The sequence below is a fragment of the Triturus cristatus genome, chromosome 9 (genome assembly GCF_964204655.1).
Source record: "Triturus cristatus chromosome 9, aTriCri1.1, whole genome shotgun sequence".
In the NCBI taxonomy this organism is placed as follows: domain Eukaryota; kingdom Metazoa; phylum Chordata; class Amphibia; order Caudata; family Salamandridae; genus Triturus; species Triturus cristatus.
Window position 1 is genome coordinate 650,980,060 of NC_140592.1, and position 23,695 is coordinate 651,003,754.

General features: G+C 40.8%; 1 protein-coding gene across 2 annotated transcripts in view; it reads left to right on the top strand.

The window, feature by feature from the left end:
* LOC146798442 (uncharacterized) overlaps nucleotides 1–23,695 on the top strand; it is a 549,773-nt gene that overhangs the window by 308,943 nt on the left and 217,135 nt on the right. For both annotated transcript variants that reach the window (XM_085625710.1, XM_085625711.1), the window contains 3 exons: nucleotides 10,237–10,455; nucleotides 12,762–12,983; nucleotides 21,296–21,362. In XM_085625710.1, the coding sequence (XP_085481836.1) occupies nucleotides 10,237–10,455; nucleotides 12,762–12,983; nucleotides 21,296–21,362 (508 nt within the window). The remainder of the gene's footprint in view (nucleotides 1–10,236; nucleotides 10,456–12,761; nucleotides 12,984–21,295; nucleotides 21,363–23,695) is intronic.

Consider the following 23,695-nt stretch of genomic DNA (forward strand, 5'->3'; position numbering starts at 1 on the left):
TCACCCCAGACTATATTTCGAAAGGAAGACATGACATATTGAACAGAGGGAACATCTTACGGCTCTTATCTCAAATTCCATCTCTGGCTAGCGTGACTACCTTGGATCTAGTCTCCATCTAATTTACTGTAGTAGTAGGCTCGAAGGCGGAAAAAACAAAGGCAACATGGACTACTTCTTCAGTTGCACAGAACATACTGGCCGAGAGCCAAATCTTTCAAAACTGGGGGATCTCAATTGCCCTTTATACAAAACCAAAATACCCTGATTTATTAATCCCTGCAGGAAGAGATGGAGTACAGAACTGCGGCAATAGATCTGGAATGTCAGTACTCCGAGGTGCAATAGGGAACACTGGAGGAGGAACCAGGGAGGACCTGGAATTCACAGGACATGCCTTAGATGGCACATCAACAGGCCCACCTGATCTGAGATGGATTGCCAGAACAATTAATAATCGAGCAAAATGACCAACTATGGACCTTACTACATCGAATGGACACAATAACTACAGAATTTGCTCATGGAATGTCAATGGTCTTGCATCTAAAATGAGCAATCAAGAATTTGTCAGCTATATAAGATCTTTTGACATCATGACCTTTCAAGAGACGTGGCAAGAAGAACCTCCGCATCTGCTTGGCTTTTTGCGTTTCTATACAAGTGCGGTGAGAGCTGCAAAATATGGCCACCTCCAAGGGGGCCTTGTGACTTATGTCTCAGCGGAAAGTGTCTATGAGATCAAGGCACTTGGGCCGCCCAGTCCCAAACTGTTGATATTAAATCTTCTCACCTCGAAACATGGCAAAAGGGGCGCAAACCTAATTCTAATTAACGCCTACGTTCATCCAAAAAGGAAAGCAAATGTAATAAAAGAACTATGCAGTTACCTAGAGGAAACTACACTAAAAACATTGAATATGGATATCGTGCTCACTGGTGATTTTAATCTTAACTTGATGGGGAACACAACAGATGATGAAAAGTATCTTCAAGATATAGCCAGGAATATACCATACCAAGCGCCTTTAGAAACATAAAAATACACTAAATTAGATAAACAGGCATTAGAGAACCTTGAGTCCTACAATATTAGAGTACTAAATGGAAGACTCATCGAAGATACCCCACCAGCATGCACGTTTCACTCATCAAGGGTTAGCAAAATCTTGGATTACACGTTTATGTCACTATCTCTCTTTTACTTTGTGACCTCCTTCAAAATAGGGCATAAAACTGATAGTGACCATTGCCCCCAGGAAATCACACTGAATATCTGCAAGCCCAAATTTGAGCAGTCCTTGGTACCTACTGACTTATACCGTTAATTATAAAAGGATTAAATATTCGGCAGCAAATGAGTGAAGCTTGCATGACATGGCGATACTGCATTTTGAGGGGAGAATTGGGGCAAGCGAAGTTGAGAAATGGGAGTGTTTTACAAAAATAATGGCAGGCTACTCCACAACACCGAAATTGGAATCAAGACGGCCAGTCAAAAATATGACCTCGCTTACAAAGGAACATCAAGCGAAGATATCACGTTTAAAGAAAAGTATCTATCAAATAATGCGTCAACTTAGGTACTCTCCAAGTGACATGGTGAAACAAGATCGCTTACGGAAATTGAAGGCTTCCTTAAAAAAAACAAAGTGGAAAGCAAATAAAGAAATGGAGGACAGTTTATGGGCAAAACTACAGGCTGACATAAAACAGAATGATGGGGCGAAATTCTGGAAATCAATCAACTCTTTTTTAAATCCCGTGCATGCCGGAGTATCCTCTAATATCAGTGAAGCTGCATGGTGAAAGTATCTTCAAGATCATTTTACACAACAAAAGGCCTCTGATTTTGAGTTAGGAAATGAGGGTAATAAATTAACAATGCGTGAAAACTCACATAATCAAGCATGTGGCAATAAAATCATGAATACGAGAGAGACAAATCTACATAAGATTATCACCCCACAAATTAAAAAGGGAAGAAGGGGAGGGGCCCCAGGCCCGAATGGCATACCCCCCATCCTTTACAAACAGAATGATAGGGAATGGGCTGGAGCACTAGAGCCACTATTTAATGAAATTATACAGTTTAATATATTACCTGCTTCCTGGAAGGGCTCAATTATTTCTCCTATACTCAAATCAGGGGATAAATCACAACCAAGCAACTATAGACTGATAGCCCTCATGGACAATGAAGCCAGGTACTTCGCCGGGATCCTCTTGGAAGAATTACAATCCTGGGCTACAGAAAATTATAAGGCAGCCTTTGATTACATCAATCGGAATCTCCTGTGGTCCAAACTGAACAAATGGGGGATCCCGAGGCCCTTGTTAGATCTACTTATTAACCTGCATAGTGACACCTGGATACAGGTGAAGTTGGGTGATGGATCTCATCTGTCCAGACGCATCCCAACAAACAAGGGCTTCAAACAGGGATGTGTCTTGGCCCCAACCCTTTTTAATCAGTTCTTTAAATAACTGTAATTCCCTTGCACCGAAACTAGGAGGCCAAATATTACCATCATTACTATATGCGGATGACATAGTGTTAATTAGTCAAACAAAAATAGGGTTACAAAACCTTGTAGATGCAACTCGGTTGTATTCAGATGACCATCAATTTACGATAAATGTACAGAAGACACAAACTATGTCAATTAACAAAAAAGGGAAAACCAACTATGGCTGGTTCTGGAATAATAACCGTATTGAAAATACAACAGTGTATAAGTATCTGGGAGTCAAAATTGACAATAGTGGCCAATTTACCATTCAGAAAGCAAGCATTAGAGGAAAAGGCATTTCGATTTCTATTCCACTAAAAAATTAAATGGTAAGCTCACCAGTCAGTCAGTCAGTCAGTCAAAAAGGCTTTATTTCGATAAAAATTATCATAAAAGCATCACAATTTAAAAATTTACAAAGAAATTTGATTATAAGTTCATCTAAAAATATACCTTTTCAGTTAAAGTAAATAAATACATCAACATATTAAAAAAGGATTAAACAAGTGTTTTTAGCCTTTTTCTTCTAATGGCCCATGCCCATGATAAAAATTTTGCCAGAACACAAGCATAAAAAGGGCGGGAATCCGACATTAAAATGCGCAATGCTTCAACATGATGCCTGGTTCCCAACAAGCGACACAAATGCTTTAGCCATCTGCTTCTTGGGTGAGCATACTCCTTACATTCAAATAGGAAGTGTGCCACAGTCTCTTCTCTGGACGTGCAAAATGGGCAGAGATCAGTGATCTGATCTTTGGATTTCCACCGAGAGGTAAACGCACGAAGAGGGAGAGAACCAGTTCTAAATTTAAAATAAAGGGACCTATCAAAGGGTCTTTCGATGATATCTAGGTATGGTTCCCGGAAAGGTAAGTCCTTAAATTTCAGGAAGTCCTCCGTGAGGCTGCCCAAGGCGTTGTTAATATTCCGCTGGGTCGCAATCCAGTTCCAAAATAATTTCTTCAAGAATGCTTTCGGAGGTGAGAACCTATTCTCCCAAGCTTCACTTAGACCCAAATCACATAAAAGGGCTTTCAAGTCTCGCAGCCATTTTATCTTATGCCACCCGGGGGATGACATTACTTCGGAAAGGCCCTTTGCATATTTTGCCAATTCAGGGACTCTCCACAACCTGGCCCATAAGAGTAGTGGGCGAAGTTTTGCTAGATCGCTAATGGAATGGCGACCCAAATCTAACAGCAACGGGATCATTGGGGTACCCTGAGGAAGTGACATAATCGCTCTATAGAACTTCCTCTCAGATCTAATTAACTCACTGATATTATATGAGCCCCAGAGTTCGGCCCCATAGAGAGCAGAACTGACTCCCCTAGCAGCATAGATTTCAATGACAGGGGCAATGGGTCTGGATGCACAGGCGCGCTGCTCTTTCAAAAGTGCCCCTGTTACCCTCTTGTGTGCTAGTAACATTTTGCTTAGATGGGGAGCCCACTGCATATTATGTGACAATCGGATTCCCAAGTAGTCGAATACATCCACCCTCCCCAAAGGTATAGCGTTCAATTGTGGGGAACGAACAGATTTTTTTTTGGGGGGGTTCAACACCAGGAACTTGTTTTTTTCAGTATTGATAATCAAGCCCCTTTGTACACAAAAATGCTGGAAGTTGTTAAGCAATTTTTGGAGGCCCATCGGGGATTTAGACAGAGCGTGTCATCCGCAAAGAGGAGGGTCGGTATGCGCTCACCCGCCAGGGAAGGTTCATCTGATGGGTCTTTCAACAGATGCTCGACCACTCCGTTGACATATAGTGAAAAGAGGGTGGGAGCAAGAACACATCCCTGACGGACCCCTCTCTCAACCGGAATTCTGCTAGTCTTCTCGCCTTCTGATCCCCATCTAATCTGGGCAAAAGTGTCTTCATGGAGTCTTACAATTAATCGTAAAATATAATAGGGTAACCCCATGTCACCAAGCACTCTCCAGAGACTCTGCCTAGGGACGAGGTCAAAGGCAGTCTTCAGGTCGATAAACGCAAGATAAAGACTGCCTTTGCCTATGACCACCACCTTCCAATATATTAAGAGAAGTCTGAAAGCTTGTTCTATTGTGCCAGTGCCTGCTCTGAAGCCTGCCTGGTAGTCGGAAAGGATGTTATTATCACAAATCCATTGTGATATTCTAAGCAACAATACTTTACCGACCACCTTTTGAGTTATGTCCAGCAGGCTTATGGGTCTATAATTTGCTGGGTCATCCCTCGCCCCTTTTTTAAAAATGGGTACGACCTCAGCCCCTTTCCAGGAAAGGGGGATTCGGGCACCCTTAGAAATTGCAATAAGCAAGCAGTGAATAATTTTAGCCCATTTCGGTACATCAGAGCGTAACAAATCGCCGGGGATACCATCTGGCCCCGCCGCTTTTTGGGGCTTAATGGTACTAATGGCATGCTCAATTTCTTTTAAGGAGAAGGTGGAATCAGAGTCTACTAGGTCTAACTCCCAATCCTTTTGTGCTGGAATGATATCAATTATATCAGTGACATGCTCAGCTCTTCTTATTTGGGAGTCGCAATTTACTGTAGTCACCTTCCTTTCCTGGTCGTCCTTGGGAGTGCCAATAATAGTGATGTTAGAAGGGGAAGAGTACAGCTTGGCAAAGTGGTTGACCCAGACTTGACTAGGGATGTTACATGTTATGAGGTCAGAGTCTGGCCTTTTTTTCTTCCTGATTATGTCCCAGAAGCGCCTTGGATCTTTCCCTTGGCTTGCCTCTTTTAGAGAGCACCAAAAATCTTCTTCCCAGTCCTTCTTAGCACTAACTAGTAGTTGTTTGTAGTTATTTCTAGCTCGTTGTATAGCTACTTGGGATTTGCTTCTTATTGCCCCAATCAAGAGAGTTTTTGCGTGCCTACAGGCCGATGTGTACCATTCGCATGACCCTCTTAGGTTTCGAATTACCACATTTTTTGAAGAGGACTCCCTTTTCGGGAATACATTCCCAATTAACGTGAGTGCTTCCTCGAAAACAGATGTAACTTTTCCAGGGTTAGACAGAGCCAAATCAAAACTGTCCAACTTCATCTGTGAGGCTAAAAGGACAGTATTTATGGTATTGAGTTTGGACTCGTCTACTGATACTATATTCCACTTTAGACGTCTCCCACATGCGGAGACTGAAACGTTCTGGGTTAGTTTGGAAGGGTTTTTGATGAGATTACTGATCCAGGGATTTTTAAGGGATAGAGAAAGTGAGTTGTGGTCACTATCAGCTGAGGGTAAAACTACCATATCCTGTACCAAACCCCAAAGTTTAAAATCTAACAAGATGTAGTCGATCCTTGAGGTGTGATTAATTCTGTTATATGTGACGGCACCCATGGTATCTGAGGTTGTGCGGCCATTTGTGGCTCGTAGGCCAAACTCCAGCGAGAGGGCATTGAGCTGGATTGCGCATTGGGACCATTTTTTAATCGCTCATCGCTCACCAGTCCCTCTCTCTTGCCCCTGGCACAAGTTATAAGAGCTAAACTGTTGCCCACAATTACCTATGGGAGTGAAGTACAGAGAGGTAGGGACGCGGTGACCCTAGATAGAACTGTGGCATCAGCATACAGAACCATATTCAGCCTGCCAAAACAAACCTCTTCGGCCCAACTCAGGCTGGAATTTGGAGTACAGAAGCAGACATTGGCAAGACAAGGCGCATATATAATGACTTGGGATAAGGTCCGAAAGGCAAATAAAGGAACCCTAAACAGCTACTTATGGTCAGAACTAGAACGGTATCCGGCATCGCCAGCCGCTAAATACTTGAAAAACAGCCTAGTAAATCTAGGGTTACAGGAGCTGTGGAATACTCCTACCAACCATACTACGATCAAAAGAATAGTAAAAAGAACAATAAAACATCTCTCATGGATTGAAGATAAAGCGTGTGTTGCAAAGAGGTAACATGGGAGGTTCATTCTAAACTCCTACTCCAACCAAGGAAATCAGAGTTATCTTGACCTCGGGTACTCACGTTATATAAAATTGAAGTTTCTCAGATACAGACTGGACGTGTTACCATGCACACGCCATTTTCCGCAGTGGCTGAGGGTTAATGGGTGTCCCCTCTGTCGCCTATGTGATAAGGTGCCTGAAGACATGGAACATTTGCTGTGCTCCTGGGAGAAGCTGTTGGTGGAAAGGAAACGGTTACTGAAATACCACTTCAACCAGCGTGGAATACGCTCACGAAGACAGGCAGTTCTTGCCTGTTTTACACCTAGCGACCCGCAGTTGAACTGTAGCCTGGTGAAGTTCTTGAAGGAGGTAGAAACAAAGATGCAGAAGACTGACCTATCGTCATGTTTTTAGGGGCCCTGGAATTAACTACAAGGTACCAGTTATGGAAGGTGGAAGAAGAGGGAATACTGGAACTTGTCCCCTTGCCCTAAATTACAGAGGACATTGAGAACAATATGTTTATTATTTTATTCTTATCAATATATTAAATTTTATTCACTTTTGAAAGGAATGATAAATGTAGATTTTATGTAATTGTAATTTTATTTAAGTGATGAATAATTTATTGTGCACACATTAGTGTTTGATTCTCCTAAGGGTGAATTGCAATGGTTTAATTAACTATGCTAATGAACTATTACTTACTTACTTACCTTTAAAATGAGCTGAAATACTTGGGTGCTATAATCCTAATTTGAAGAATAGATTCTGAGATACCAAGCAACATGACCAAACAAAGTACTCCAGATTCCTCAATAATTGATTATATTATGAAAACCTACGTGACATATAATCTAGATTCTCAAATCCCCCCAAATTATGTATACATCTTTTATTGACTTCTCAACAGCCTTTGACCAAGGGGACAGACCAACACGTTGGCAAAAGTCTGTCATTGGGTATATCAGCCAATTTACTGAGTCAACTTTTTTTTTCTACACACATCCATACAGTGCAACATTTTCATGAGGAAATAAAGAATAAAGGTATTTTTGCCCTATTGCTACACACAACGTCTTAAAGCACAGATGTCTATTGCCACCAATATTATTCTCCTTGTATTTTTCTGATTTACCACAACAAATCCTAAAGCTTTTCCACCAAAACTGGGATCTAAATATTATACACCTTTCTGTACACTGACAATGTGGTTCTGTTTAACATCAATAGCCCTAACATTTCTAAAGAAGAGATATTAACTTTTAGAGGGAACAAACAAGGGTTAGGATACTGCTTTTTGAATTCAGAAAACCTCGAGGGAGTGAAAAATCATCTTTATTTAGGTAAAACTTTTTTAAGCAGCTTAAGTAATACATTTACCTCCTCCAACGTCGTAAGCAAAGCCTTGGCTCATGCTAGCACTTTGCAATACCGTTAAAAGTCTCTGGTGCAAAGAAATGTCAATCATATGTTAAATGTCTATAAAATAAGTCCTTGTCACTTTAAATGATGCACTTGAATATGTTCCCATCTCAAAATGGTCCTTTTTAAATATATATGAAGGGAAGAACCTAAAGAAATTCTGTACCATAAATTTAGCAATTTCTGTCGTCGGGTTAGAACTTGGATTATCTAGTATTTATGCACGAGCATTGGCAAAGGTTATTCGTTGGTTATTCAAGTTTCTGCAAGCTCGGAGGAATCCTTTAGGGCTCTCCTTTGGGAGAACCTAGTTAGGTGATCAGTGAAACAAACAACCTCTTCTATGAATCTAAAACTGGCCCATGAAAGCTCTAGCTGTAATACTGAACCTCTCACAATATGGATCCCAGTACATCTGCCTCTATTTCTCAAAACTCGGATTGCCCAGCTAAATTACAATCAGGATGTAGAACACTGTGGAAAATTGTAAATGTTCAAAAATACAATATCCTTTTAGTCATGTTCAACCTTGTCTTTGCTATTGTATTGACCCCAATGTAAGATGACTAATCATGATTTTTTGAATCTGTAACATGCCCCTTAAACCATAACCAGAGAGATTGGAGGGTTATTATTCTGGCACCTCCCATGTCATCTCGGTCAGGCAGGAATCCAAGATCTCTTCCACATGTTGCAATTTTTCCCAGCTTTGACTGGCTATAGAAAACAATATCCACACTCAATAACTATACATTAATGAACTAATCATTATAGTATTAAAATATATAATGGCATATGTCATTTTCTGTTTGATTTATGGTTGTGAAGGAAAACTTCAAGTCTAAATAAAGACAAAGATTGGCAAAGCCAAGAAAGAAAGAAAACCGATATTGGCCCAGTCACTGAAGTGGAAATACTGTCATTTGTTAAGTGAGCCAGTGTCTGAAATGGGCTGACCCTTTGCCCCATGCTGTATGCTGTGGTGTGAGGAAGCAAAATGTTAATGACATTCAAGCGACTGAATGACGAGGGTTGACTGACAACCCCTATATGTGTATTTATATCTATATTTTACAGAATCTTTGGGGTCAGGATATGGCAGCTCAAGCAGCACTACGTTTTCATGGGAAGTGCTACAACTATGTCGGCTGGAGCACATCGAAATGTCTCCTTTAGAGCAGCAGGGGGCCCACAATGCAGTGGGCAGGTTGCCATGCTAAGTTCGTACAATTAGTTCAAATTGTGGGCAGTAGTAATTATTCTTGGACACAGGGATTAATTTTTGATCATCAGACTTTGCCTAGAGTAAGTGAGAGGAAGATAGAAAAGGGAGGCTCAGCGAGCAAGTGAAAGATATGAAAACTGTGGTCAACGGAGTAGAGATGGTTAGAAAAGCATCTCATGGAGTAAGATAAAGAGACAGGACAGAAAGTGAAGGTTAGTGGATGACAGAAACATAAGGTGGATTCAGAAATTTTGATTCCCACACATATTAAACATTGGTGGGATGCAGTGGCAGCTGGTAACTATGGAGAGTGACGAGGTGGACATAAAATGCATGCATGTCAGGTACCTATATAATAAAATAAATAATAGAAATAGTCACTAAACTCACTTGCTTGCTTGCACAACACGTACTCCTTGCTCCGGTGTTCTTCTCTCCTCCAGGCTCCTGCATGGGCCACAGCCAACTCCCCTAACCAATCCTGGATCTGCTCTCATGCTGCTAACTAGCATGCTTAAAGTACAAGGATTGGAGGGAGCAGCCTCTCTCAGAGTTCTCCAGGGCACTGCAGGCCTCGGCTTACTCCTAACCCTGCTGTCTAAGACAGCTAGGTTAGCAAGTTTTAAACTGGGCATGTCTGGCTTGCCGTTCCAAGACAGCCGGCCAAAGTGACATGCGTACTTTAAACGTTAGTGCACAGCCTAACACTCCTACCTGCTGCTGCCACTCAGTAACAAACGGCCTGCCATGTCCTGACACTTGGTTCAGGATAGGTTGATGAAAAATAAAATAGTAATAAATTAACTTTATTACCATTTAATTTTTCATCTCCGGGGCTTTTGTAGTGGGATTTTAGTTAGTGGGGTGAGGCTCCTAAGCTCTAATGGAGGAGCCACTCCTGGTGGGATGCCACTGAGATGACAGAGGTGGGGTCTCGCAATCCAGGATTTTTGAAGCCCATCCACCAAGCTCTACAAGAGCATTTAAGTGTTTTGTATGTTTAGAATACTTTTGTACTCTTGGATACCAACCTCTGAGGTATGGCCTATAAGGATAGTAAACGTTAAAATGTGACACAACCAGTACATGCCTCTGTAATTTCCACAGACAGATATGTCTGCAATTGGTCCGTCTGTGTTTAATCCTTTCCATTTGTCTGCAGGTAGATGCTCTTGTTTGCCCCATGGCTTTTAACATGGACTTAAGTGTGAATCCCTTTTCAAAAGCCGTCATGTCTCGGACTGGAGAAGACACCACATGGAGCCGGGACACCCTGCCGCATGGAGAGCTGGTGGTCTTTAGCCACCATGCACTGAGCTGCTATTATCTTTATTGTGTGAATTTCTCATATCATCTGGACCTCTTGGGGCAGGCAGAGGAGGTGAGAGAATGTTTAGCAATAAGTGACGATACACACCGAGGCTCACAATGTGGAACTAAATCAGAATTGTCTAATTGGAAGATTCTATTCATCACTCCTTTTCCAGATCTGAAAGATCGGGCCATGCCGTGCCCCATCAATACACCAAATCCAGGTTTCATGTAGGCCAACTTATACATTTTATCTTCAGGGCCTCATAGCACGTACATAATCTCACTGTAAAACTTCAGAACAAATGTCTAATTTGCGATCCCTCTGTGATTCTATTTAGCATTTAGACTATCAGCAGCCTTTAAAACTATAGCAGACACTAGTAACAGAAAAGGTCGCTCGGGATATAAAAAAAAAAAGGACAATATTCTTAGCACTAAGTATGGCTTTTTTGGTAAACTTTTAATGGTTGGAGAAATGTGTCCCAAGACTCCAATCTGAGGTACCTCTTGTAGAAATAATATTCCATCCTCCACCATCTGACTTAAATAGGGGTGGATGGGTGGGTTCATTGCAAGATCTTCCAAGACTCAATAGTTACCGCCCCTTTATTTCAAAAAGGACATTGGTCTCTACAAGAATATCTGAGTGAGCTAAAGTAACTGCTGAAAATATAAATTCAAGCTGTAAATCATGGGTACAAATCACGCAGTTATTTACCTTTAATGGTCGATAACCTAATTATCATTTACTGGCATTCCAATGTGCTAGAGGAATAAGCATTTATCATTTACGACTTTCTCCTGGTCTAGTCGAAGCTATCTTATGAAGCATAGCTGATGTAACGTATGTATATTAAACTATGTTGTATTCTGCTTTGCCTGGCATTGCATGGCAGTTTTTGTAATGTAAATGAAAGCTCTGTCGCAATCCTTATCTGCGATTAACATTTGACAATCCCTATCCCACTTGCGCCTGACAGGTGCATCTTCTTCAGTAGCTTAAAGTGACCGGTATATACCTGTGATCACTCCCTTGGGTGTGGACTCCTCCAACAGTGTTGGAAAGGTGCACATATCTCAGGATTTCTTAGGAATGTCCTAGATGTGTCTCTATATATTTAAACAAAAACAAGGGGACCCAATATGGTGTGCAAGGTCCTTGGGTAGCGATATTTACGGAGAACAATGGCCCTTGACAAGGTTAGGTAAATGACATTGAATAAACATAGACTGGAATCACTCCATGATTACTGCTGTCCAGCCGGACAGTAAATGTCATGAATAGTTATTGAACAGGTCAAGAGGAACCAAAATACAGTGGGACACAGTCCTGCATCCTACATGAGAAGGTGAACACATTTAACACAAAGGACAACAAATAGGCAGGCAAGAAACAGGGCTTGAATGAATTACGAGGGATTACACAAGCGAAATGATATCACAACGGTTATACGCATAACATAAAAATAAAAATGTGTACACGGTGAGTAAATAAAAACTAGATGTGTCTCTGGCAGGTTTTGATAGTGTACTGTACTGAATAATTATCCCTGGCACACTTGCAACGCTTCTCACACTTTTGTGAAAGAGAGCTTTGGGTAATAACTATTGTGAACCTGGGTCTCAAATATACAAAGGTCTGGCATCACTACCTGAATCTGAGAATTATATGGGATGATCCGTCTTCTATTGCCATTAGAGATGGGGCAGCAAGACTGCTGAAAGAAAAGTCCTGATCTCCTGTATTAGACAGCGGGTTCACAACCGCACAACGGGGTGGTATGGCAGAAAAATGTTTGAATCATAAAAGCTTGCCAAACCTTGAAGGCTATCTTGATAATATCGTGCTCCCACTAGTGGATTCTCTATATGTGAATTTGATAAATTCCCCGTTTACATATAAGGCCCCTATCATCACACATTCCCCTCCATTCCGTTTGGACACATCTGTGACCCTTACCAATTGGTAAAAATAATGGTTGACACCACAGTGGAGCCTGTATTGTATATGGTGTTGCACTTCGACCTATGCGAGCCAGCCGCCACCTCACTCTTTTTCCCGACACAGTCTGATCATGAAAGGGGGTGCCTCAACATTTGATGTGCAGACAAAAACCACTACTGACGACTATGTAGCTAAATAATGCCTTTCTCACCCTTATCGAGTTAATTTCAATGTGCCCAAGGCCACCCTACTGCGTTTTACTCCCTATGTTAGTAGGTCTGTCTCGAACGGTGTGAATAGGTGGGGGTACTTTGCACTACTGAGGAGCTTCCAATCACATTTAAGGATTCTTCACTAGCTTTGTCCTACAAGTTAGATGATATCATGTATTTTAAAATTGACCTGTATCACTAATACTATGATTTTAGATTTACAGAGCCAACATCCGACGCTGTCTAGAACAGAGCCAGACATCCACCTTGACTTCCATTGCTTTTCCCGTTATTGGATCAAGTGGTTTTGGATTCCCGTTAGCGGACGAAATTCGATGGATTCTGGATGAGATCCTGTATTTCACTCAAGGGTCCAATCATGTTCTCCTGGAGCAGGTGCAGATCATCCTGCCGCACGGGGACACCAATGCACCTTCAGTAAGTATTTGACAATTGTTCAAACTGTATTTTGGTGTCACACTCTCCATGGACAGGAATTTAAAGAAGTATTAAAAACTGCTAATCAAGTTTGTCATGTTATTGCATAAACAAACAGACTCGGGCACTCTGTTGGGGAGCCTAGATGCACTGACACAATTGTGCCTTTTTTTTTAAAACAGAATTTTTTTTATTTTATACAGCGTGAACGTGAACCAAAGGTATCGGGTATCAGAGCACTTTACACAAGCACCAGTTGCATTGCATGAGGACACATGCATTTTTGTTAAGCACGGGAAATTAAGTAATTTGCCTAGAATCACAAGATGTTGCGTGTCCTTGACTAGACTCGAACCCGGTTCCCCAGTTTTAAGGTCGACCACCCTAGCCATTAGGCCAACTCCTCTCCCATTCAGCAATTAGGACAAGACAAAAGGTTCTAAAATATCTGAAAAGAATGGTGCCACAATTGTGGGACTAGACTGCGGAACATCAATGTCAATTCACCAAAATGCCAGGCGTAGCAGGAGTGACATGACCTACCGTTTGGCCTTAATCACATCACAGGAAGTTGCATCACATGACCCCTGACCATGATTTTTTTCCAGAAGGGCATGTCACGTGACCCTAAGATTACAACAACCGAGAGTTTGTGTTGGATAGTATCACAAAGTAACACAAGGTTGCTGTTGAATAGCATCACAAAGTAACGCAAAGTTGCGCTATGTGCTGCTTTGCATTATTTTGTATCAAGAGGGCATTCCGTGGATGGTGCATGGGTGTTCCCATGTAACCACTCATGGGTTTTGACACACATCCCTATCTAGAAACATTGATAGATAGGAATTTGCGCCAAAATCTTATGCCTTCTCGAGGCAGGTGTAATGAGAAGAATAATTGAATTTCTTCTTATTTTTCCAACTTTGCTTGTGTGCTGCATTGTACAGCACACATACAAAGTGTGAAAAGCCTTAAAGCATAGTTGTTGTAATGGAAGAGACTCCTTAGTACAACATATATGCTTCAGAAAATGCACACTTTTTTCACTCTGGCACATGGGTATATGCGTTGGCATGTGGCTGCCAAAAGTGTGACAGCGCATGGGGAGAGATAAATGCACCATATCTTATTAGATGTGGCACATTTTTTGTCTCACCATCTCATGTAAGGCTTTGCAGCAACTTTGGGGCAGCGTTGCCTTGCGTCAAAGAATAGTAAATCTGGGCCTCAGTCTCACACAATCTCACTGACTACCTTCACTTGACTCTCACTAACACATACACATGCTTACACATACAGAAACATTTTCTTACGCATATGCACTCTCTCACTTAAACACACTCATTCTCAGGCATGCATATAACATACATTTAAAACTTACAAAAGCAGACACTAAAGCTCTTAGGTGTGCTCCATTTTTTAAGACACTAATAGTGAATAATATACCATTATTCACTATTAGTATAACGAAAAACAGGCGGACAAAAAGGAATGCAGAGCCCCGTGTTATTGGCACTGATTTGGCCACCCCTAGACCAGGGGTCGAAATGGCATTACCAGCGGTCGCAAGGAGCAAGCTAGGGGTCGCAGCTGTGACCCCTGGTGAACCCTCAATGATGCCCATGCTGGGGAATCAAACGCAGCCATGGCAAAAATGTTCAAGCCAGACAATCTCCGCTTTTCTACTTGTAAAATCTTTCTTTCCATCCATCCATTCTCCCTCTCCTCCTCTCTTCTTATCTCCTCTAACTCTCTGATTGCTTTCTCTGGACCTTACCCCTTCCTTCCTTCCTCTCTATCTCTCTCTTAACCCCTTCCCCGCTCATGACGGAACCACTCCGTCATGAGTCACGGTTGCGCTGTGCTCATGACGGAGTGGTTCCGTCATGCTGCGGCCGTTGGCGGCCGCTCCGCCCACGCGGCGCTAATTCCCCACCTGTGCGGGTGATTAGCGCAGTGGGCGGAGACGTGACGGAACCACTCCGTCATGAGCACAGCTCAACCGTGACTCGTGACGGAGTGGTTCCATCACGAGCACAGCGGACCCGCAACTGCCCCCAAACCCCCCCCAGCGCCGCGGCGGAATTCATGCCGCAGCGAAGGGGTTAAAGCCTCCACCGCTTGCTGCAATTAACCTTGGGGAGTTGGGAAACGTGAGAGAGACACAAGGAGCGGTCCGCGGAATTAAAAACCTACCCCCAAGACCTTCAGCCCACAGGGAAAATGTCCAGTGGAATAAAAGGCCTGTCCGACCATGCACAATTGCAGTGCAAACGTACTGCGAGAGCAGCCACTAACTTGCAAATCAATTTTAAAAACTTTACAAATATATTGGAAAACATCTATCACCAAGCCTGAATTCAGATAACTAAGGATGCTGCACATCATATATTTATCCTCACAGAGATGGTGCCTAGGATTCAGGCAAAGAGTAGCAGATAAACTTAGCTTTTTCTCTTAAAGATGACTCCCAGACCTGCCAACCATGACAGACATGGAACCCTGGAGAAGAGATTGTACTGCAGGTTCCATACTAACACCTGAATACAATCACTGACTGATGTATTGCATAATATTATGTTATTTAACTCAAAGACTCCGATTCTGAGTTTCTCCAAGGTCCTTTTTAATCACAGCAGATAAACAACGATATCTGGGATACATTATTTATCAGGCGCGATAAATAACACATATTACAAGTTTCTACGGAATAATATACAGATTTTGGTGCTTACTGCACTAAAATCCTCATAGTACAATAAATACCGTACCCTTTCCCCTGTTAAATTTCAGCATGTTCGATCTGCTGAAATTGAACAAAAGGTGAAATATTTAATACACCCAGCAAACATCACCCAATTTGACACTCTGACCCCTGCACAAACAGTAGTGTACGCAGGGGTCTGAAAACACTGGCCAACTCGGAATCCTGACCAAAGTAGGCGCACTTTCACTCAGAGCTTTAAGTGTGCCGGGTCCTGCCAGTGCTCAGCACTGGCAGTTCCAAAAAGCAGGTGCTGAGACGGGTCCCTGTCAGGCTCTTCGTTTTTGCCCTCACTCTCAGGGTGAAAAATAAATCTGTAACTCTGCAGCGGTCCTGCCCTTCACTGCCTTTGATGTAACTTCAAATAGACTTGGTATAGTTCTTTCACAGTTTCATCATTTCAGAACTGAAGCATTTTCAATATTCTATACAACGAAGCCATAGTTGTTGGTTTTTTATCTTATGCAACAACTATTGGCAAAGCCAATAGTCCTGGTTTGTTGTAGGGGTAATTTGCCTTGTATTATATATCTGGATGCAATGTCAGAAGCAGCAAACTACCAGTCTGGCGTCACACTATGCTAAGCACAGATTTTTAGCTTCCTTTCTAAGCCACGCCCTAATTACATCCACGCCCCTTTGAGAGACCCCGACCCCGTTTTTTTCATCCCACTTAAAGCCCTGCTTTCACTAATATCTATGCATAGGGTCTCAAGCCTAATTTGCAAATATTTCTTAGAGACTGTAAAGGTTAATGAATTTTATGCATAAATAAAAAGAAAGGCTGTTAACAAAAATATTTAACTAATGTACTCACGAGTTGGTTAGTGGAAGAAAGATAAAGTAGTTTAGTGGTGGTATTGACACACTGCACTAAAGAGAGCACAGTAAATAGGATACAAGTTCAAAGGTCAAGATGGCTATACTAGTTCCGCAACAATATAGTTACTCAGATCTTGACCATTAACAAAGAAAGTTCCGGACAAGGTAAATTCAGCTTTAAAGGAAGGCGGATTAGCGCACCATATAGGTTTGAGTTATGAAAAACAGTACATCAAATTCTCGGCTTCTGAAATAACGTCTCAACTTACTAGATTTTAGCCTTAGATTTAAAAATGAATGCAGACAATGAAGGTGCTTTCTAGGAAGTGATGTGATATCTGAAACACATTTGCATTAAGGCATATGGCTGTATCTACAATGCGAGACATGTTTCCTGCAATACTCAACAAAGCTTCATTGAGTCACTGTTACTCAACTGAGGCCTTGAAAAACACAAAGATTGCAATGACCCTCAGGCCTGACTCTCTTCCTCAGGGTTAAATTCTGACGATGACAGATAAATTCTGTTCACCAGAAACCGGTGCTGGATCCTACCACCTGCAGTCCCCAATACACGTAAGCGAATGACCATGTTATGTTAGTGTTCTGAATGGTGTAGAATCCACTTTACGAGCTGTTCTTTGTAATGATTTTAACTAATTACGCAATACATAATTTATATGTAAGGCTCCCTGTTTTCCGTTTTTACTGATTTTTACAGATAAATACAGACAGAAAATCCTTTATTTGTGGATAAAAACTGAAATTGGGTGCTTTGTGAGTGATTTCTAAATACACTTTTCCATGACTGCCAGGCCAATAACTGTGTGGATTGATGGGTGGCGGGGAGGGGAGAAAGGAATTTTAGTAAAGAGGCTTAAACAGCAGTAGATATGCACAAGGCTGATACTGAAATGTGCATATTTTCATACAAGTGCATTGATTTACCTTCTGCGGGTGTTCATATTACTGAAACCTGGCAGGCATTCAAGCATGACTCTATATTTATTGCTTAAATAAATGTGGAAATATACCAGTTTCAACTTTTTTTTCTTCACAAAACCCATAGTAAATATGGATAAATACAGATAAAGTTGACAAAAAATAAATATGGATAATTACAGACAGAAATGTCCCAAAAATAAATACCATAAAACCGGGAGCCCTATTTATATAATAGTTGTTAGTTTGGTGTTTGCCGAGAACTTTGTTTCTCCGAGTCCATCTGAAAACACCAGATGTGAACTGAGAGTGCAAAGGTGGGAACACGTGGGAAGAAACGAGGAAATGAGGCTTGAAAATTAAAAATATTTTGCATCTGTAGTCAGTGGCCAGTCGCCGGTGTCTTTGTGGCATGTAGGAAATAGAAGAGAAAAGACATTTGCAGAAGAGGGTTCGAGTTATTAATTGTGAGGAATTGGACAAGGCGAAGAGTTAGGAGTGTTAGGCTGTTAGCAGCTAAGTGTTAGGGCAAACAAGGGCCAGCCAGGCAACTATTTCCACAAACCGACACTCCGAGGCAGACACAGAAAGCAAACGGCAGGATCACCTAAAAACAAAGATACACAGCACACATAGAGGGACGGGGTGGTCAGATAGATGTATTGGCCCAGGTTTCATCTCCAATTAAAAGTTAAACTTTTTACTGAGATATCAAATTTGAGGAAGAGAAAAGATTGTGGTCCTTGATTCATCAATAAATATCCTCGACTTAGAGAATGACTTCTACTGAGTGACATAAATAGTTCAGTTGCGTTTGCCCCTTGAATAATTTCTCTCTTTGGAAGAATATGTCCTAGCCATGCAGTGCTCGCGGATTGCCAGTTCAATTCTTGGCGCTTTTGCTGTAATCCTAGATATGTAGCACTGCAAGTTCGTACATACTTTATTTAAAGCTAGTGCATGATGCCCATATGCGGCCTTATTACTCCATGTACACCAAATACAGCATATCCAGTGAGGAGACTTTCCCTTTAAAAAAATCACTATCATCAAATATATTGCTTAGTTAAGGCAAATAAAGACTACAATTCCTAGAATGCACTAATTTCTTCAATGAAAGTCTAGGACCAAAAATATGGTCTCCAGCCCACACAGATCAAGCTAACTAAAAAGATACTTTCAAGCAAGTGAAATAGTTCTTGTCATTTCAAAACATGGAAATAAAAAGAAATGCTATACACTTTCCTTTGAATTCTTTTTCTGTGCTTAACATACATTTGAAGTCTTATTTTTGAGCATGTGTTTTCACACAAATAAAATATTTTTCACAACAAGATTCGCTGCAGCAACACAAAATCTTTTACAGCATTTTACAATGATTAGATATGTGCACCTGCTTATTTTTTAGGTCTCGCCTGAGACAGCACATGCGCTGATGTTTGCGACTCTAAAATGGAGCTTTTATCTCGCCCCTTATTTAGCGTTGGTTGGCTTCATTGTCACTCTTATTTCCTCCTTTTTGTTGGTGTCAGCTTCACTTTGTCTTCGTGTGTTTCCTTTCTTTTACTGGAGCATGGGCCAAGCACTGACTGATTTCTTGATTAGTGTCCTTCTGAGCTGTTTGCAAATGGATTGTGTCCCTTTTTGTTTTGCTTTTCCTTGTAAGACAACTTCGAAACCATCAGAGTTGAACCCTGGGCTTCCAGGTATTTCCAAGGGCTGAACACAAAGAACTAGAATATAGACATTCTGTCGCATGTGACCATTCCCAAAACATATTTTGGCTGTCTTTCACTTTTATTGATGATGAACCTGTAAAGCTACTCCTTTTATTTAGGACTGTTGCCATACAGAATGTGTTTTTCTTAATTACCATTTGCGGCTGAGTCACTTTTACTCATTTGTCGGTTACCTCTTTTATAATTTAGTGGCTGTGTTATTCATCATCAAATATGTGGTGCTTTAAAAAGGTTTATGTTTCACCCTTATCTCTCCAACCTCTAAACCCCAAAATGACCCTTACCCTCAACCTATCGCTGGACCCTAAAATCACACTTACCTCACTTCACCTCTACCCATCCCTGAACCCCAAAATCATTACTACCTCCCCTAACATTTACCCACCCCAAACACTAAAATCACCCTTACCTCACTTCACTTGTACCCACCCCTAGATCCTAAATTCACCCTTATCTTCCTTTACATCTACCCATCCCTAAATGCAAAAATCACTTTTTAAAAAATAACATAAAACGCACGTTATTTAAAAAAAATATGTTTACTGGCGTGGTACATTATCAGGTGGTTGAGGTGCAAATACCTACCTGCGTGATAAAGATTATGGTAAATGTGCCGTGTGGTAAAGCCTGCTTGTTAAAGGCTGTTTACGCTCAGGATTGACACATTACCCCATCCCTCCTTAAACAAACCCCTGCTTTCACCCTAGCGCTCCCACATGTTTTGGGGGCACTGTCAGTTGTTTTATGCCCTTCTGCATGTTTGATGGGCACCTTCATATCTTTGACAGTTTTCCCCATCCCACCCCCTCGACACCCTCTACTTTAGGTCTCGCCTGAGATGGTGCATGCACTGTTGCCTGCAAGACTTTTGTTTATTTACATGGAGCTTAGAGCATGTTCATTGTTTACCATTGGTTGACTTCATCATCACTCCGATTTCCTTGCTTCTCTTTGGTCAGCGCGTGCCGGCTTCACGCTCCTCTTCCTGTGTTTGTCCCAACACTGGAGCATGGCCCAATACTGTTTTCCTTACCCATTCTCCTTCAACTGCTCACCAATTTCAGAGGTACATTTTTCCCCTTTTACTTGCACCCCCTGCATTGTTACTTGCCTTTCCTTGAACGGCTTTTTAAGTATTTATGAGTTTCAGACATTGCAGCAATGCCATGGTCCTTTTAACTTTGGATTGCTTTAAGTATATTGCAGCCCTTGCACCCATTTGTAGATGGCAGCATCATTTATTATGGATATTATTGCTCAATTTTTGTTTTGCCCAGCACCCTTAGCCTTTGGCTCAGATTTCCTGTCCTCATTAAAAAAAGATTGATGCGTAAATGTATATTTTAATGTCTGTTGTTTTACATGTGCTGACAATGTGTTATTGTCGTTTGTTCCAGTTTTGTGAAGGCAGAGAATAAGTCCATATTAAGAAAAAAATAGTTGCAGCTCTGGGCCAGTACTGTCCACATCACAGCATTAAAATTGAAGCCGCACTACTGTAAAATATGGATAAAAGACATTAAAAAAGCCAATGGCTCTCACAAAGGCAAGGCTGTTAGCTTTGCCAATGCTTGTTAAAACTTGTGGTCAATTACGTCTGTGGAATAAATCACTGTAAAGGCAGGCACGATACACCACAATCAGACCTATTTTAAAAACCAGGACATGGTACTGTCCACTAGTCATGCATTAACATGGATTGCACAGTTATTGCAGCAAATTAGTGTTTCATAGCCCCCCCTGGACAAACAGCACTGAAAGTCTAAAACTTGTATTAGCATATGAAAAAGGCAATTGCACTTGCTACAGTTCTTCATATCAACCCTCTATTCTCTTCCTGTATCTTCTATTCAATATTTTCCCTGAATGGTGCAAACACTATTAATTCACACCTAATAAAGTAAATTAAATTATTTTAAGGAAACCAGTGTTAGTCATTGTGTTTTCATTTATAGTAGATTGGTTTATATTTTGTCAGAATTTCTAAGGTTTTGTTTTCTAACATTTGTTTAATATTTAATGTCACTGTTATCTATCTATTTCAGGTATTCGAAAAAGAAATGTGGGCCCTGGAAGAAAGACTAAAACCAGTTCAAATGGGCAACTCTGAGAGTAAGTTCACTGTATGTTAGATGGCTAAAATAGTTTTTACCATGAGAGAGTAGAAGAGCATATTTCTAAAGTATGATCTATGAATTTGACAGCCCCTGGTGGTGCTCCAGCTTTCTTCATGCCTTAAAGTGTCTGTTTTCTCCCTTACTCAAGCAATTGCTCTTTATCCTTCCCTCCTCATTCCACTTTTAAGGTTTAGGGGCCGTATGTAGAGTTTCGTGAATGAGAGACATCAGCCAAAAAGAATGGCTATTTTGTCCACTCTGTTTAGAATTCATCGGGCCTTTATGTAATCTAAATAAGGCACACAGGAAATCCACCACTTTTTTTATACTACATCCACTAAACTTTTTTAGTTTATGTCAATTTTTTGTGACATTCATCACTTCTCTCCTCCAATTTACAGGCCTTGAAAAGTTTTGTGTCAGTCTTGGTTATACTCAGGGCCACTGGAGTAAAGTGAGTCTGAGGGCTGCTGCATTTTCCTCATAATTATGGATTTGTCACATAGTCCATGACCTGCGTAATTTACAGATTTTAACAAAAAAATGTGTATCTAGCTCCAAAGGGTCTGCATTTATCAAAAATGTGGCAACATCTGTTGCACGTAGTGGAAGACAAGTTTCAAAGGTTAACTAGCCACCTTTCAAATGCTTATTACTGTATTTGGATGTTACTCTGGTACTGATGAGGGAAATCCTTTCCCCTGGCAGTGTTAACGTGCACAAATTACAAAATTATTAAGTAATACTATCACAAAATGTACTGCATTATGCTGCATAATTTGCATTTTGTTGATGCATAATTTATTGAACCCTGCTAGATCATTTGGTCATTCCCCGCTGCATAATTTCAGTGTCTCTGGTTATACTACATAAAAAAGGGGTTGAGATATAAGAACCGCACCTATCACTCCCAGTGATTTCACAATAGTCCAAAATATGGGCAATGCAACGATTCGGAAGGTCAAACTGCTAACGTCTGATAACAGAGTCACCTCCGCATTGTCAAAGCATGTCTTCTTTCTCTTCTGATAGTAAAACCAGTTCTCCAATAGTAGCCACAAAAATTTGCCAACACGTTTCGTCTCTACACAAGACTTCTTTAGGGCTAAAAGAGTACGAGTAATAAATATACATTAAAACCATATATGCCACCAGACATTTTGCTTCTTACAATCATACCCAAAGTCCATTTACCATCAATTAATATGAAATAACAATACAAGCTTGTGATAAGTCATCTGTGCATTATACATCTACTATTGATTACAAACTGTAATTAGTTGCCAAAGGAGAAGATGGGTTATAATATGATCATTTTGTTTAGCATGCAATCCTCTATAAGGGTAGGGTGCCCATTTGAGCAATTAATGTCAAAATGTATTTCTCCTTATTTCTCAGTTCAATTTTACATTCTGCGAAGCTATTGGTATGTACGTCATTGGATATCTTGAAAACAAGTGAAACATTCATCAACTAGTCCGTTCTTTTAACATTTTCTGGATTCCACTTTCCTCATGATTTAGTATCCCTGTAAGACATGAGCATCACTTGTTTAGCTAATATGTTCCTGCATAATTTCAGATCTACAGGATATCATTCAATCCAATATTTTTATCCCAATTTGAACTAATTCCATATCTTATTGAAGGCGATATTTCACATTTTCTCCATTACAATGTATCTAAGGCATTCAAAAATGTACTCCCTGCTATAACAAACCCAAATTCATTAAAAGCACATGTCCCACAATACGTTTCAGCTCCTCATCCAAATGCTGAGACCTGGTCTATATTATAACCACAGCGCCCCTTACAGTAGTTCTTTCCAGTACTCCTCATTTTGAGTTACAATTGACCAATTACATGGCACTCTTTACCCCAGTATTTTGCAAGTATGTTCAATTCACCTCATCCTTCATGTTCAATTCCATCCATGAATTAATAATTCATTTTCTACCGCATATAACTCGACTTGTTATGCATCAACATTATAAACCATGTCACATTTCCACTAGTACAATTAATTACTGTCATTTCAAAGCTTTATGTTCCACCATGGTCGGTACAGTACACTTTCATAAGTAATCAACAAGAATTATTCTTGATTTGAAGTGAATAGTGAACACTAAGAGTGTTTCGCCACATATCGGGCCGAGCTTTAATGATACCAATTTGCCCTCACTTGAAACTTTGCCTACCTTTAAGGCAGTTCAGTTTATCAGGGAAATATACGAGTCGGAATGACTTTGATTAAACTTTGCTGCCTTAAAGGCCTTAGTGTTCACCGTTAACTTCATATCAAGAGTAATTATTGTTGATTATTTATGAA